Source organism: Pristiophorus japonicus, chromosome 6, assembly GCF_044704955.1.
Source record: "Pristiophorus japonicus isolate sPriJap1 chromosome 6, sPriJap1.hap1, whole genome shotgun sequence".
Taxonomy (NCBI): Eukaryota; Metazoa; Chordata; class Chondrichthyes; family Pristiophoridae; genus Pristiophorus; species Pristiophorus japonicus.
The window spans coordinates 34,634,285-34,652,162 of NC_091982.1; the positions used below are offsets into that span (position 1 = coordinate 34,634,285).

A 17,878-nucleotide genomic window follows, 5' to 3' on the forward strand; every position below is an offset into this window, starting at 1 on the left:
CCCAGTGACGATGAAGGAATGGCGATATATTTCCAAGTCAGGATGATGTATAACTAGGAGGGGAACTTAGAGGTGATGGTGGTCCCATGTGCCTGCTGCCCTTGTCCTTCTAGGTTTAAGAAGTTGAGGGTTTGGGAGGTGCTGTTGAAGAATTTTATTTTTTTACCTTTCCTGAACTATTGTATATGTACAGCATAATGTATTGTAATCTGGAGTTACACATTACATATTAAAATTCGCAGTAGGTAAATAGATAAGTTAAGATAAGATGATAAGATAAGATAAGAAACAGGAGCAGGAGTAGGCCATTTGGCATCTCGAGCCTGCTCCGCCATTCAAAAAGATCATGGCTGATCTGATCATGGACTCAGCTCCACTTCCCCGCCCGCTCCCCATAACCCTTTACTGCCTTATTGCTCAAAAATCTGTCCATCTCCGCCTTAAATATATTCAATGGCTCAGCCTTCACAGCTCTGAGGGTTGAGAATTCCATAGATTTACAACCCTCTGAGAGAAGAAATTTCTCCTCATCTCAGTTTTAAGTGGTAGGCCCCTTATTCTGAGACTATGTCCCCTAGTTTTAGTTTCCCCTATGAGTGGAAATATCCTCTCTGCATCCACCTTGTCGAGCCCACTCATTATCTTATAAGTTTCAATAAGATCATCTCTCATTCTTCTGAAGTCCAATATGTATAGGCCCAACCTACTCAACCTATCCTTTTCAGTCAACCCCCTCATCTCTGGAATCAACCAAGTGAACCTTCTCTGAACAGCCTCCAATGCAAGTATATCCTTCCTTAAATACGGAGATCAAAACTGTACGCAGTACTCCAAGTGTGGCCTCACCAATACCATGTACAGTTGTAGCAGGACTTCTCTGCTTTTATACTCCATCCCCCATGCAATAAGGGCCAACATTTCATTTGCCTTCCTGATTAATTGCTGTACCTGCATACTAACTTTTTGTGTTTCATGCACAAGGAACCCCAGGTCTCTCTGTACTGCAGCACTTTGCAATTTTTCTCCATTTAAATTATAATTTGCTTTTCTATTATTTCTGCCAAAATGGATAACCTCACATTTTCTCACATTATACTCCACCTGCCAAATTTTTGCCCATTCACTTAGCCTGTCTATATCCCTTTGCAGATTTTTTGTGTCCTCCTCACAATTTGCTTTCTCACCCATCTTTATATCATCAGCAAACTTGGCTACATTACACTTAGTCCCTTCATCCAAGTCATTAATATAGATTGTAAATAGTTGAGGACACAGCACCCCACTGCAGCAACCCACTAGTCACTGTTTGCCAACCGGAAAATGACCCATTTATCTCCACTCTCTAGTTTCTGTTAGTTAACCAATCCTCTATCCATGCTAATATATTATCCCCAACCCCGTGAGCTTTTATCTTGTGCAGTAACCTCTTATGTGGCACCTTATAGAATGCCTTCTGGAAATCCAAATATACCACATCCGCTGGTTTCCCCTTATCCACCTTGCTCGTTACATCCTCAAAGAACCTGGTTAAGACCAGTACCTGGGCTACCAAGGTAATAGTTAAGTCTAATACATTGGCTATCAAATTACTAGATTGCTTCCTAAACTTATTTTTTAAGTACCAGCTTGTCTCAGTGATGGTCACAAGTTTGTGACTTCAGGACCTGAGCAGATAATCTCGGCTGACACTTCAGTCCAGTTCTGAGAGAGTGCTATATTTGGATATGATGCTAAACTAAGGCTCTGTCTGCCTGTTCAGTGGGACGTAAAAGATCCTATAGAACTATTCAAAGAGGAGTAGGGAGTTCTGGTGATCTAGTCAATATTCTCTCTCAACCATCATTATCAAAAACAGATTAACTGGTCATTCATATTAGCTGCCGTTTGTGGGGCCATTCAAATTGGCTGCCATGTTTGTCTACATAACAACAGTGACTGGACTTCAAAAGAAATTAATTGGTTGTATAGTGCCTTGAAATATAATAAATGTGAGTCTGTTCATTCTGAAAGTGGGATTGCTAGAATGTTTCATTTTCATGAAATGGCATTTACATGAGGGCAAATTACTCTCATGAGGAAAAAAAGACCTTAAGGGAGAGTGCAGGGTAGGGGTAAACACAGTAATTTTGAGTGTATTTCCTAGGTTAAATGGTAACTGATTTCCACCCTTTCAATTAATTAATGATATAATTGTATTTAAAGAATTCTGTCTGCTGTTCTCTTTCTAGCTATTTCACTAGTGTGGGTGCATTAGGGATACAAAGGAGATTATGTTGGGAGTTTTATGCTGGATAACATTGGTAGGAATGGAATTGGTGTGCTTGTGGCCTGTTTACTGACTAATTATGGGTTGTTTTAATTCCTTTGGAATCTGAAAATGGTCACTACGCTCAAAGATCCAGTCTTAGCACAAATTCAATTTCATCTACATGGTAAAAATACGTTTCAAAGGAATCTTCCTAATTAACCTAAGACCAGCCATTCATTAACTGTTTAAATCAATCAGTGGCCTTTTATCATTAGATGATGTTGCATAGGCTCAACAAAAGATGACTTTTTTTTACTTTGGACATTTCATAAAATTAAAGGGCTTTTAAAATTTTATTAAATATGGGTTCTTACAGATGATTAACCAGAAGAGAAGATCTTAAATACTTTTTTTGTGAATGTTGTTCTTGTCCAATCAGTACTGGAGAATGGAACACCTTCTCAAATCAACAATTGTGCACCAGGTATACCATGGTTAGATGCAATGTAAGCAAAGCTCCCTATACTGTATGCCAGCAAATGGCTCAATACAAACTATTGCCATGTGACATTTCCATTTCTAACACCAGCCTCCTGTGCTCTTCGAGAGAGATTGTCTTTTTTTGCATGCAAGGAACACTAGGCTTATAGATAGATTTACATGTCATCTCAGGAAGGAGCAAGCAGTAGGACATCATGATGTGGGGATAAAGTTGGTGCCAGTGATCCCCCCCCCAACTTCAATGGATGTTCCCAGTGGATGGAAAACCTCCACTTAAATCAGTGTTATGAACTAGATACTGGAGGAGCATTCTGTGCATTAGGCTATTTAGAGACCAAAGAATTTCTAGTTTTTCACAAACTCTTGCTGTGTGTGAGTTTAAACCTTATGTCTGTTGCAGGGTTGTTTGATCTTCAATTCTGAGCAATTAACCGAAGCATGTTCCAAGACAAAGAGCTGGATTTCGGCCATTTTGACGAAAGGGACAAGACACGTTACTCAAAGGGTTCAAGGATGAATGGTTTACCCAGCCCCACACACAGTGCTCATTGCAGTTTCTACCGCACCCGAACCTTGCAGGCCCTTACCACTGAGAAGAAAGCCAAGAAGGTTCGCTTCTATCGCAATGGGGACCGGTACTTCAAGGGCATTGTCTATGCAATATCTGCAGACCGCTTCCGTTCCTTTGATGCTCTGCTGGCAGACCTGACCCGAACCCTGTCTGATAATGTGAACCTGCCGCAGGGAGTTCGCATTATCTTTGCCATTGATGGGATTGGGAAGATTACCAGCCTTGATGAACTGGAGGAAGGTTAGTACCTGGTCACTGTATTGTCGGAACAGAGATATTTCCCCTTTTTTCCTTCAGTTTTGTTCTCTTTAGTTCATTAAGGTGAATATTACTGCATAACCGAGCATTTGCTTACACATAACCATTCTATCCCATGTAACAATGCAATCTATGAGTAGATCTGGACATCTGATCTAATGGTGTTTAAATTTGCATAATTTCAATAGATATAGTTAAGCACAAAACCTAACTGACTGATTGAATGGCTTTAATTTAAAAGGGAGGATCCTCATAGCTTGGTTAAGCTGTAACAAGCTATAGTGCTTCTTTGTAATGTCTGGATTATTGACTATTCTTCTCAATCCTAGTGTTAAAAACCATTCACATCCCTACCCTCGCCCTTTATTTGCACCACGGCTGAAATTCCTTATTAAGTGCCAAAAATGGCATTGGGTTGTAGATTTATGTTTGCTATAAATGGACACTTTTGTATTGATTAGCGACATTGTTAGTAAGTATTTAAATATGATGGACTTTGACTTTCTGTTACAGGGAATATATGTATTATTATTTCATTATTATTATGATGTAGTTATTCACTGGCAGGGACAACTCTATAACACTTATTTTAGTACAGGATAACATTTGATTTCTATCTTGGTAACTGTGTCACCAATTTCACAGAAATTATAAGCAACAAGTTCCCAGGTCAGACACAGCAATGATCCAATCTCCTTAGTGGATCTATCACAACTATCATTGTAAAAGGTCACAGGACAAATAGTCAGGTGGTCGAATTGTGTGGCCGTTGCTCATTTCTATGATGTTGGGCTCAGGAAAGGTTTTGTGATTTGCTTTTTTCCCCTCAAGTCATCACCATCATAGGCAGTCCCTCGAATCGACGATGATTTGCTTCCACGTCCAAAAATTCACAGGTGTTTCAATGGAGGACCTAAAATTCCAGGACACGAACTAAATCTTGAAGGGTGGAAGATGCCTGTGAGTGGATTTTTTTTAACGTGTGATGACCATTGCACACCAGCCACCACACGGGCTTGGCAGAGCTAGGTCTTGGTCCAGTGGCAAGGATTAACCAAGACGACTGGAGACCAGCTCCGTTGCACGGATCTAATGCACGCACATATCGCAGTGTGGGCTGGTCCATGCTGACCCTGGGCCCTCGCCTCTTCTGGGCCCCGAATTCACGTACTTCTGTGATCTCTCGCCGCTCCTTCGCCCCAACCTCGCCGCTCCTGCTGTACCTGCCCCGCGCTCCAATCACCCCTCAAGTAACATGGGGGTGGAGTTGCATATTTCATTTTAAATTGCTAGTGGTAGAGTTTCGAAAGAGCAATCCTTGACCTTGTGGGAAGGGCAGAGGATTTAAAAGAGCAGGTCCCATCGGCCAGTTTCTCATCTTTTGTTTTTTGTTTCCATTATTGGCAGGGCCAGAGCTGATCTGCAATGGTGAGGATGGCTTCCTCGGCTGCCTCTTGCTTGATACATGGGAATAGAATCCTGCTATCAGCAGGGTGTGACCCCAGCATTGCATCATTTACTTGTTTGGGTGACTAAATTACCACTGCACACCAGCAGCAGCTGTGAAATAATTCCCTTCAACATGGAACTGTGCCCATCACATTCCATACTATAGGGTATAAGGAACGGTGTTAGCAGAAATATTAATAACTCTTCTGGCCAAAGCTAGTTAGTTAAAACTCTGGGATTTGATAGTTCAAGTTATACAATGGAGTTCTTCCTGAGTGTAGAAACTTGTGACAGAGGGAGACAAACAGATTTTACAGAGTAATTGTGCCATAGATGTGCCTTTTACATTATGATTAAAGACTGGAAAGGAACAATTTCATACTCTTAAGAAGTTGAGTGGGGTCAGCCTCGAGAGGGACCAGAATCTCTTTGAATTAGCACTTGCTGTTGGGAAATAAAGCCACTCTTTCTGCCTCATTTTATTTGGAGCTCCTGAATCAATCCCTCCATGTAACAATACATTGCTTGTTTAACTGTGTGTGTTCATGGCTGTGTGTGCGAGAGAGAGAGAACACTAAAAGTGAGTTGATCACTGAAAGTACAAGTAGCAAAAACCAATACTGAGTGACTAACTGATCAGACACTGATCAGATAGTATCTGGCACCACAGTACAAACCAAATCGTGTGAGTTAGTAACCCCTCTATTAAGATGTGTGGGTTACCGGTACTCTAGCATTCATAAAATTATCCTATTGATTGAGTGCAATTTGGTGTTGATTCTGGCTTCATATAACATTTGATAATTGACGGAAGTTCACAATAAGGGCTTGGTCATTAAAAGTTAGAGTCCTTGCAGGGACATAGGCAGTGAATCACGTTGTGACCTATACATGCCATGATGTCACAAATTTTATTACATTTGGCATGCTGTATAGGGAGTACTGGCCTGAAGCCCAGATACCACTTCTTTGCCAAGTCTTTGATTATATCTTTTTTTTGGTACCATTTTTGTACTGGATGAATGTGTATGCTAGTTTCACATAGATAAGAAGTATAAACAGGATATGAATCTCCCTACAGCACAGTGCAAGTAGTGTTAATCCGGTCTGTATTATTAGCTCATTCTACTTCAATCTCAGGTTAGCAGGTTAGGATCTACGTACAATATCAGAAAGGCATTTTAAGCACACACACCATCACTGCTGCCATGAAAAATCTGGATATGAACTTCTCTTACAAGTCTCTCACTCTCTCATTAAGACAGCCCAGCCCATATGTGCATCTTCTGGCATGAGGAAGGTAGAGTATAATGATTGGGCACGCTGCCCCACACCCCTGACCAAATTGTGACCATAAGGAGAGAAATTATGGAAAATTAGTGAACATCCCCCCTATCTGTTTCGATTGATCGAATTTGGGAAAAAATTGAGAGCAGAATGTGGTTAGAGCTGATAGCTTTGTAAGCAACTATTTCAATCCATATAAAGCTATTTGCCCTTCATTCTGCATTCACTTGTTTGGCCTTCATTCTGTATTTGCTTATTTATGCGACAGCTAACCACTTTGTTAATTATCTCATTATGAATTTATTTTCTTTAGAGACATGATTAATTTTAGAGGCTTTGTTCTGCATTTAATATTCTAAGCTACAAGTGCCTGGACTCAGGCGTCTGAAAAGGCCTGCCTTTTCATTAGGGAACTTCCCTCGCTAGCGGAACATTTTTGCATTAGTTTGCCTTCGCTAAATGAGATTGATGCTTATTCACATTTCACGCAGCAGTTAACAGGATTACACTCAGCCGTCAATTAAGGCTAGGAAATAAATACAGTACTTGAGATGGTACATTTAAAATACCTTTGGTTCTGCTCCCCTAATTGGTCAGAGGATAAGTGCTCCAGGCAGAGTGGTTTTGAGGCATACAAACCAGTGGGTTCCCAAGTTTGATCCCTCCACTGTGCTAAATTAGCTGGGCTCAGCAGTAGGGGCATTATAGTTGGTCACTGTGCCCGTGGCCTAGGGAGGAGGGAAAGATCGGCCAGGGTTCCCATTTCCAAGCTCCATCCAATGACCTGTGATGGAATGTGCACATGTGTGGATGTTGGATGTGAGCAGGGTTGACCATGGCTGTAACGCTCCCTATGATTAACTACCCTGTCACCACTAACTGTCCTGGTTTAAATCACTTGAGTAAGATAGTGGAAGGCAGCCAGCACCTTTACAACTGTACCCCAGCATGAGTCAGCAACTTTTTGGAGAGGGGAGTGGAATTGAAATAAAGACCTCATAGAGTAACTGTGAATGTCATTGTATGCTAGTAACCATGGAGGTCTAACAGGCCAACATATGAAAGCTATGTGAAGTGTTTCATTCAAGGATGCAAGGATATCAAACACCAAGTAATTAAATTTCTTGCAGCTCTTTTTGCTGGCATCAGCTATTTATATCGTTGCTTCCTATAATACATAAATCCAGACTTGGTCTTTGTTCTACTCATGTGTGTAAATTACTAACAAGAACCACATGGAACTGACGGAATCCAGCAAGAACTAGCCATCCTATTTAAAAATGGAATTGGTCATGCAACAAATCAGAATAAACTTCAAAGCAGAACATGTAGGCACTAGATCATTCTGCACTGTGAAGAGGTATTTCAGTAGACATATTGGAACAGTCAAAGGGTTAGGTGAGTAATTGATATGTCCCAATGGTCATTTGGTCAGCAGTATAATCACTTTACACACATGACTATTTCACAATGTTCACATATGTGTTTTATAAATAACAGTTTGAGTTATTTATTTTTTAACCCACCTCCTCCCTCCCCCCTCCATCACTTCCTCTTCGCATTCATTTTCTGTCTTCTCTTGCGCGGCCTCTTGTGTCAATTTCACCTCTTTCAGCCAGGAGCAAAAAGCAACCAAGGCCACCGGACTCTCCATTACTCTGCTGCCATTGCCTAAGCCAGATGCACTGCAATCTACCCTTTCTCTTGCTCTCCCTTGAAGTCCTCTGTTGTCGTAGAAACAATGGGGCTCGCTCCACCCAAGTACAGTGCGATCATGCTATTATGAACCCAGCAGTTTACAATAGCATTTTCCCACAGCTCCCTGATAGCTTAGTGGGTATGTGCATTGCCAGTGTAGAACTAAACCATGTAGACCAGTAAAGCCCCTGATTCAATCATGATCTTCTATGTTAGCTGATCTCAGCTGGGTTGATGGTAAGGCTCCTTCAATTGGCCTCAGTGCCTCTTGGGCAAGGAAGAGGGAAAAAAACCCAGCTGGAATTCCAGGTTATGATTGCTATCTGTTAATGACGGGAAATTGCATAGGTATATGCATAGGATAATGATACAATTGGACTTGCCTGTGGTATCTCCTAAGCTCTAATGGTCCCTGGACACTCACTAGATAGGCTCACAAATGAACAGTGGACACTTGTCTGAGGTAGTACATGGCGGCTGGTCCCTATGGAACTTTAAAGTAGCACGAGATTGGAAGGGAAAAATAAACAATAGTCCCTGAGGCGATAGAATAGCATGAGTGTTTCTTTTAGAGGACGCAACCATTGTGCTGTTGTGGACCGCCCCCTTTCCCCCCCCCCCCCTCACCACCCCCCACCCCAACTTCCAGCAGCCCTATGAGGATGTGCATTTTTTATCTATTCTCGATGGCTAGTCAAGGTTGTTCATGAGTTATATGTGAAATCAGGAGTGAGGGACTGCAACTGATTACATGACCACTTCATTGCTGGTTATACAAATAAAATAATCTCGGAAAAAAAGTATTTAATTTTGAGAAGAATTTGCACAATCTACTGCAGTGAATGTATGCATTAAATAGATCTGCTCTTTTGTATTTCTGTTGTACTTTGAGGCTGTAGTGTCATTACATGATTCTGCTGTAGCCACTGCCAAAGGCACGATATGGTCTTACATCAAATGTTTTAATTAATTGAACGAAAATGGGCACAAAAGCGATTTCAGTTCCCAACTCAGCTCTTAAGTATGGGGTTACATAAGACTTTCTTCAAAGTCCCAACTGGGATCAGTAGCAAAAAGAGAAGCAATTAAATATCTGACACAGAGGGATGTGCACACTGAGGTCACTTGTGAAATAGTGAGTTGCTTTATTAATCTCAACAACATTGAAAAGTAACTCCATTTGGACTCATTGGTTCTTGGAATTTCCAGGCCAGGTGAGTATATAGAGGATCCATATACATGCTGCTGATTGGATTGTGTGGATGGCTTCTCCCGTGTTGCATGTTGCCTGGCAAATGTGCCACAACAGTGATGTTTGAGAAAACTGACAATGCAGGGCAACACATCCATCCATATGTGTTATAAAGAACCTGAACAAGTGAATTCTGAGCTAAATAAAAATACATTTTGGCTGGTCACAGATCTCTTATTCAAGGGAAGTTAAACCCTGTTTTAAAAAATATACATTAACTCACTACTTTCGGTTGATCTGACTCTATGCTCTGGAAAAGGAAAGTTTAATCAAGAAATGTTCCAGTTTTGTAACAATTTAACAAGTTGAACTATAATTATCTGTTACTCTAATAGATGGTGCATTCAAAACATTGTCAGTTGTATCCCCCGAGCCTCCACTGCTATTGCTAACCATTTCCAGCTTACATCCTGAGTCAGCTTCTCTGTGTTGTCCTTACAATATATATTAATATTTTACTATACACAAATGTCCCATCCTCTACCCTTGGCAACCAGCTTTAACAGAAAACAATTCCGATCACAGATATTTGCAGGGATACAAATTTAGGGAAATTGTATGCTGTGAGCTTTTGGTCAATTATGCAAAGTGGCCTGTGGTAGTATTCAGCTGATTCATTCAATGTGCGTTACTAGCTTCTATGACCATTTATATGCAACCATACTGATTGTTAGGCTTTTATTAATACAGATCTAGTATGATGAAGTATTTAACTAAAACTAAATTAAGTAATGCAAACAATTTAAAACATTTTTCTGTGTTTATTTTGTGATTAATTTTGCCTTGCACTTTCTTTTCTTTCTGCTTAGGGGAGAGTTATGTTTGCTCATCACATGACACCTTCAAAAAGGTGGATTACACCAAGAACGTGAATCCCAATTGGTCTGTGAACGTCAAAGCCTCTGGGACCCAGAAAGTGCCACAGTCCCTGGCCAGCGCCAAGCACATGACTGAGGTCAAAGAAACCAAGGACTTTGTCCGCCCTAAACTAGTGACTGTTATACGGAGTGGAGTCAAGCCACGGAAAGCAGTGAGAGTTCTGCTCAACAAGAAAACAGCACACTCCTTTGAGCAAGTTCTTACTGACATCACTGAGGCCATCAAGCTGGAGACAGGGGTAGTGAAGAAGCTATACACCTTGGATGGCAAACAGGTGAGTCTTGCTGTTCCATCAACAATCAGCCAGTACAGATGAGCTATAAAGTCCGTGTGTGTGCAGTACTGGCCAAAAAACCCCACAAAAGTCACCCAAAAAAACAAAAAAAGGGCACGTGAAAAGATCGGGGGGCACTTGATTTAATTTATTATGGTTTTCCCCAAAAGAGTTGTGCAGTACTGGAGAATAGGCTGGTCAATTAGTGGATGAAACCTGACCTTCATTTAATTGACTGACTTATTGTCAATTTTCCACTGCAGAACATATGTAGCTATGTTCTTGTTATTCCGTCAGACCATTTCATGTTTATGAAAGTCTTGTAGCACTGGTCATATAAATCAGGAAATTATAAAAGCTGATTACTACAGATCAGTGAATCAGCGAACACCTTCAAAGTCCTCCTTAGATTAAGGTATTTAACATTGTGCATGGGAAATAATGTAGTACATGAGTCAAGAGCTCCATTTGTTTGAAATAACATTATGGTTATTAGCATCAATTGATTGCATAGAAATGTGCAGTGAGGCTCTTGAAGGTATTGTTATGAATGGTAGTGCAGATCCTCAAGAGAGTTTGAAATAATGATGAGTTATCTGAATGCATGACTGTACCACTTAACCTCTTAAAGGTCCAAGGTGGGGCAGATAGTCAAAATGTGCATCATTTTATATATGAAGGTTCAGTTGAGATGATGTAAAACAAGTGGCAATGTGTACTTGGGGCAAAGAGGCAGTTAAATAACTCCACAAAATATGTAGCAGTTGAGAGAATATGTAGGATTGTCCACAGGAGTGACCAGATACAACAAGCACATGAGTGTAAAGATATTGACCACCACTGGAGAAGATAAAGCTGCAGGTGAGGACCATGTGTAATGATTACTTAACTATGCTGCACATTCTTGGTCTTACTTTTAATTTTAAAACTTTTTATTTAGTGTGGATGTAAACCTTTGCTTCAGTTTCTGGCACATTTCTCCAGGCCCTGCATCAACTGCATCTAAAAGCATGGGTGGTAGACCTGCTTCCTGTCTCTGCCAATACTGGTAGTCACCAAGCGATGTGTGAGTAAGATCTGGTGATAATGCAGCCTCCCTCTGATGCACGTACACACTTTGCAAATCTCTCAACTATTGTTCACATATGTCTGGGACAAATTATCTTAACATAAGAACATAAGAAATTGTTAAGAGTTGTGATTAAACTGCAGATGTCCCAAGCAGACAATGATAGTTGTTTCTATTTTATATCAAACGAACACTACTAACTGGCATTACTGGGATGTGCTGTTCATTACCACATTCCCGAATATAGGATCACAGTGAGTGGAGCCCATTCAGCTTTGTCCTTGACTCTACATTCAAAGCTTATATTGGGATGTGTGGGATAATTGACAGCACTTGAGGCTATTTCAAGATAACAGGTACAATAAGAAGGGACTGTGGGTTTCATAGTGGAGTTGGTTATCATATATTGCTGTCCTCACATACCAAGGGCCCTTTGTAGCAGCTGGAACTTTGCATTTGGTAAAAAAAAAGGATTTTTTTTTGCTCATTAATTTGAAGGTAAACATAAGAACATAAGAACATAAGAAATAGGAACAGGAGTAAGCCATACAGCCTCTCGAGCATGCTCCATATTTTTCACCCTGGGCCAAGTACCAACTGTGGTTGAGGACCTGTTCCCAGGTCTTCACAAGTAGTGTTCTGATCTCGCTGCCAGGTGTGTAGAAGCTGCCTGGGGATGACTCCTCTGAGTTTTCCTTCCCTCCCTATGAGGCTGGTCATCTCCCTATCGTGGCATGGCAAAAACAGGGAGCTCAGTGCCATGGAGAAATCAAAGCTACATCTGCCATGTGTCTACGCTCCGGTCAAAAATTGCCACCTGATTTTGAAGACTAGTTAAATAGCCAGACTGGCTGTGCCATTTCTTGCCAAACAGACAGTATGATCATAGTGACCACGAACAACAGGAAAACCGAGAAGTTCTTCAATATAAATCAGGTATGGTGCTTCCTTTTCTTGCACATGTCATTGGTGTCTCTTCAGTTAACACACAAATCTGAGCAACCACATGTCCTTATCAATGAGGGCTACTTGTATAATAAGTTGATTCTGTAGCGGAAACGAGAGAAAAGATTTTCACAATTTTGTGAATCGCAGATGAGCATCAGAAGAGGATCACCTGCAACTCCATACTTTGTTTGAAATGACTATTTAAAGGAAGGTAATATCTTTACTGCTCTTTATGCTCTTTAATAAAATGACGTGCATAGATATTGGGGAAAGGGAGCCCAAATGTTGTATCTAAATTGTATCAGGTAATTCAGGAAGAAATTCAATGCTGCATCATATTTGACATCCATCCAAGTCTAGGACTATTATAAAGTGAAAAGTAGATTCAACAATTTAAACCCGCACCATTCAGGCAGAATAAGTGATGCCTGAAACAGCTCAGATAATCAGTGGAATTCAAAGTGGTTGTGGAAGATGTCACTGTATTACGATGCCTTATTTCCCATTTGTAAGCAAGAAATTTGAGGATACTTAGATAGGAATATAGCACCATCATTGCACATGCCTATAGCTTTTCATTTTGGCACATTAGTTTTTTTGCACAAATTACACAAAATTCCTGTTTAGCAGCGGGGGAGGGGGTTCACTTATTGCACGCTGGGTCTCTGAAATCATTGCCAGACTTTCTCACTTACAGTTTCAATCCTACAGGGCTATTTAAATCACCCCTACTCAGTTTCCACTAAGTCTCCTCTAGTAGTTTGAATTGTAGAAGTTATGCTTATATATATTCGAGAAAGATATTTGCTGTTCTGAGTAGCACACAGATGAGGGGTAAGTGGAGAACATGCTCTTAATACCTCATGTGGGACCCTCTATTATTGCTAGAATAAATCTTTACCTGGGACAGTAAAAAAGTTCACATGTTTCCTGTTTCTTGTACCTGTAATACCATTCACATATGCACACTTTACTAATTTAGTTTCACACTTGTGTGGAAGTCATTCCCTGAATTTAGAGGACATAAAATTATTTAAAGTGCAATATACGCACCAGATTTTATGATAAATACATCACAAAGTCATTAAATTGGGCTTGCAAACAAAGGCTGATAAGGAGTGCTAATCTCCTATACACTTGTTGTGTCTTTTATTTTGGGTTTATGCATCGTTACTTAGAATGATGTGTTTAAAGAGAGCGAACACAAGGCTTACATTGCACAATTAAAATGCTCATACCTCTGTCTGTTTTTGTTCCATACCCACTGGTCATGATGTAGTGCATGGACCAATATTGTAGGACAAATTCTGTCTCCACAGAGGCAGCTCTGATGTTGTTGGATCACAGAGAGTTAAATTATCTTTCAATTAGGGTGGGGAGAGTGTTGATAGACTGAAACAGTTCTTTTAAAATAAAAATATTGCCCTATGCTGGATTGCAAGGATACAAATGCATGCTGGAGCTATTTCCTTCACCCTCATATTTGTGGGATGATCCAATTTCTCATTATTATTCTAATCTTTAGAATAGGAGACAATCATTTTACTTTACTATTACTGTTGGGTTTGCTACAATCGGAGCAGAGTGATTAAATGGTCTGTGATGATTCTATAACACTGCTAGGAGTACTTTCACAGATCTCCTCAATAATGTAGTAACTGTTTTAATGGATGGGTTGAATTAGCAGTTAGAACTTCCCATATGTATAATGTCTGGAGGAAAAAATAGCTGCTTACATGGAAAAGGAGGGTTAATATGTTATGTAGAAGGGGACGTAATATATCTGGACTATTATAAGAAATATCTGTCGAATAATTCTGACCCATCTGATGTTGCAGAGACAAGGAGAAATATTTATGCAATCAGCCATTTGGCAAGGAGTGCTCAGGGGATATAAACTGTTTTGGTTCAATATGCATGATCGTACTGTAATGTTAACGAGTAACACATGAAAGCACTTTCAGCTACGATGGGTCCCAGGGAATTTTTCTCATTGGAAAATCTAATTTCTCATTTCCATCAAAGTACTCAGATTTCTGTTGTAAATAACCAATGGAATACCTCTGTAGGATGGACAGCGAGGTACATATGGCAAGGGGGTGGGGAGGGGGTTGCAGACAGAATTGGGGAATGCAGGGAGCCTATGGAAAAATAGCACAGAGGGCTCTTGTATTGAATGAGTCATTGCAAACACCAGGGACTGGCCTCTTCTCATTGAAATTGAGCCAAGAAATAATGCAGTGAATGAGAATTATAATGTTGTGCAGCCAGATATCACAGTATAGAAGCTCCAATATCAGCTTAGCTCATTGGTAGCACACTCGGCTCTGAGTCAATAGATTGCGGATTGAAGTTCCCCTTCAGGACTTGAGCACGTAATGTAGGCTGACACTTCATTGCAGTACTGAAGGAGTTGGAGGTACCGTTTTTTGGATGCGGTATTAAACTGAGGCCTTGTCGCCTGAGGAAGAGAGTGTTTGAAGATCAGGCTCTGAAATCTGGCACCAAGCTTATGGTCTACAGGGCTGTAGTGATACCCACCCTCCTGTACGGCTCAGCGACGTGGACCATATATAGTAGACACCTCAAATCGCTGGAGTAATACCACCAACAATGTCTCCGCAAGATCCTGCAAATCCCCTGGGAGGATAGACGCACCAACGTCAGTGTTCTCGATCAGGCCAACATCCCAAGCATTGAAGCACTGACCACACTCGACGAGCTCCATTGGGCGGGCCACATTGTCTGCATACCCGACACAAGACTCCCAAAACAAGCACTCTATTTGGAACTCCTACATGGCTGGCGATCCCCAGGTGGGCAGAGGAAATGTTTCAAGGACGCCCTCAAAGCCTCCTTGATAAAGTGCAACATCTCCACCAACACCTGAGAGTCCCTGGCCAAAGACCACCCTAAGTGGAGGAAGAGCATCTGGGAGGGTGCTGAGCACCTTGAATCTCGTCATCGAGAGCATGCAGAAAACAAGCGCAGGCAGCAGAAGGAGCGTGCGGCAAACCAAACTCCCCACCCAACCTTTCCTTCAATGGCTGTCTGTCCCATCTGTGACAAAGACTGTAATTGGACTGTACAGTCACCTGAGAACTCACTTTTAGAGTAGAAGCAAGTCTTCCTCGATTTCGAGGGACTGCCTATGATGTCTGCCTGTTCAGCGGAACATAAAACTATCCTATGCCACTATTTACAGAAGAGCAGGTGGTATTCTCGGTATCCCGGCCAACTTTTATCTCTCAACCAATACCACCATAAATCAATTATCTGGTCATTTATGTATTTTGTTGTTTATGGGACTTTGTCCATAAATTAATGGGCAGGTTTACTAACAAAACAACTGTGAATACATGTTAAAAGTAATTAATTTGCTCTGAAGCATTTTGGGATATCCCAAGGATGTGAAAAGCTAGATTTCTTTGTTCTTTCTTCACTTAAGCAATAATTAGTCCACTATGCATTTTAATACATTAAATTAAATTAAAACAATCTTTGAGTTCATTTTTCATCAGACTCAAATACTGTTAGTTAATAGGGCTCCAGTGCTTATATATGATCAGTCGATTCTGTAAATGGGCTGAAATTTCATGAAAACATAAGAACATAAGAAAGAGGAACAGGAGTAGGCCATATGGCTCTTCGAGCCTGCTCCGCTATTCAATAAGATCATGGCTGATCTGATCATGGACTCAGCTCCACTTCCCTGCCCGCTCTCCATAACCCCTTATCCCTTTACAGTTTAAGAAACTATCTATTTCTGTCTTAAATTCATTCAATGTCCCAGCCTCCACAGCTCTCTGAGGCAGTGAATTCTACAGAAAACACAACCCTCTGAGAGAAGACATTTCTCCTCGTCTCAGTTTTAAATGGGTGGCTCCTTATTCTAAGATTATGTCCTCTAGTTCTAGTCTCCCCCATCAGTGCATCCACCTTGTCAAGCCCCCTCATAATCTTAGACGTTTCAATAAGATCCCCTCTCATTCTTTTGATTTCCAATGAGTAGAGGCCCAACCTACTCAACCTTTCCTCATAAGTCAACTCCCTCATCTCCGGAATCAATCTAGTGGACCTTCTCTGAACTGCCTCCAAAGCAAGTATATTCTTTCGTAAATATGGAAACCAAAACTGCACGCAGTATTCCAGGTGCGGCCTCACCAGTACCCTGTATAGCTGTAGCAAGATTTCCCTGCTTTTAAACTCCATCCCCTTTGCAATAAAGGCCAAGATTCCATTGGCCTTCCTGATCACTTGCTGTATCTGCATACTATCCTTTTGTGCTTCATACACAAGTACCCCCAGGTCCTGTTGTACTGCACCACTTTGCAATCTTTCTTCATTTAAATAATAACTTGCTCTTTGATTTTTTTTCTGCCAAAGTGCATGACCTCACACTTCCCTTCCCAACATTTTACTCCATCTGCCAAATTTTTGCCCACTCACTAAGCCTGTCTATGTCCTTTTGCAGATTTTTTGTGTCCTCATCACACATTGCTCTTCCTCCCATCTTTGTATTGTCAGTAAACTTGGCTACGTTACACTCAGTCCCTTCTTCCAACTTGTTAATATAGATTGTAAATAGTTGGGGTCCCAACACTGATCCTGCGGCACCCCACTAATTACTGATTGCTAACCAGAGAATGAATCATTTATCCCAACTCTCTGTTTTCTGTTAGTTAGCCAATCCTTTATCCATGCTAATATATTATCCCCAACCTTGTGAATTTTTATCTTGTGCACTAACCTTTTATGCGGCCCCTTGTCAAATGTCTCCTGGAAGTCCAAATACACCACATCCACTGTTCCCCTTTATCCACCCTGTTTGTTACATCCTCAAACAATTCCAGCAAATTTGTCAAACATGGCTTCCCCTTCGTAAATCTATGCTGACTCTGCCTGACCGAATTTTGCTTTTCCAAATGTCCTGCTACTGCTTCATTAATAATGGGCTCCAACATTTTCCCAACCACAGATGTTAAGCTAACTGGTCTATAGCTTGGCAAATCTTTTCTTTGGGGAGATAGAAGAGCTGCATCCTTTCTCCCCCCAATCAGAAGCGATGGGAAGACATATTTAAATATGGATTACATCATTATTTATTTGTATAGAAAAGGCTAAAGAGGAGCTCTCTCTTGTGATTCATGACATCATCTGATTCCCCATTTACTTTATCACACTGCCATCAATGGCACGTCCAACTTTGGCTATCAGGTAAGATAGGGGGAAAAATGGCAAACACCTTTAAAGCAACTTGACATGTGCAAAGTGACAGATATGTAGTTTTTATCTTGCTCAGGTGATGAATTAATTCTTTTATGAGCTCTACAACATAGAGCGGATCGATTCACTCAGTGACATTTGCAGCTTGGTATTTATCCAAGCATCCATCATTCTCCAATAGTCCTGCTTTCCTCCTCCCTTTAATTCTTTTGGATGCT

At 40.9% G+C, this 17,878-nt stretch overlaps 1 protein-coding gene across 2 annotated transcripts in view; it reads left to right on the forward strand.

Annotated features, from left to right (window-relative positions):
• LOC139265611 (neuronal migration protein doublecortin-like) overlaps window positions 1-17,878 on the forward strand; it is a 220,129-nt gene that overhangs the window by 2,368 nt on the left and 199,883 nt on the right. For both annotated transcript variants that reach the window (XM_070882744.1, XM_070882743.1), the window contains exons 2-3: window positions 3,150-3,560; window positions 10,074-10,417. In XM_070882744.1, the coding sequence (XP_070738845.1) occupies window positions 3,188-3,560; window positions 10,074-10,417 (717 nt within the window). In that variant the 5' untranslated portion in view covers window positions 3,150-3,187. The remainder of the gene's footprint in view (window positions 1-3,149; window positions 3,561-10,073; window positions 10,418-17,878) is intronic.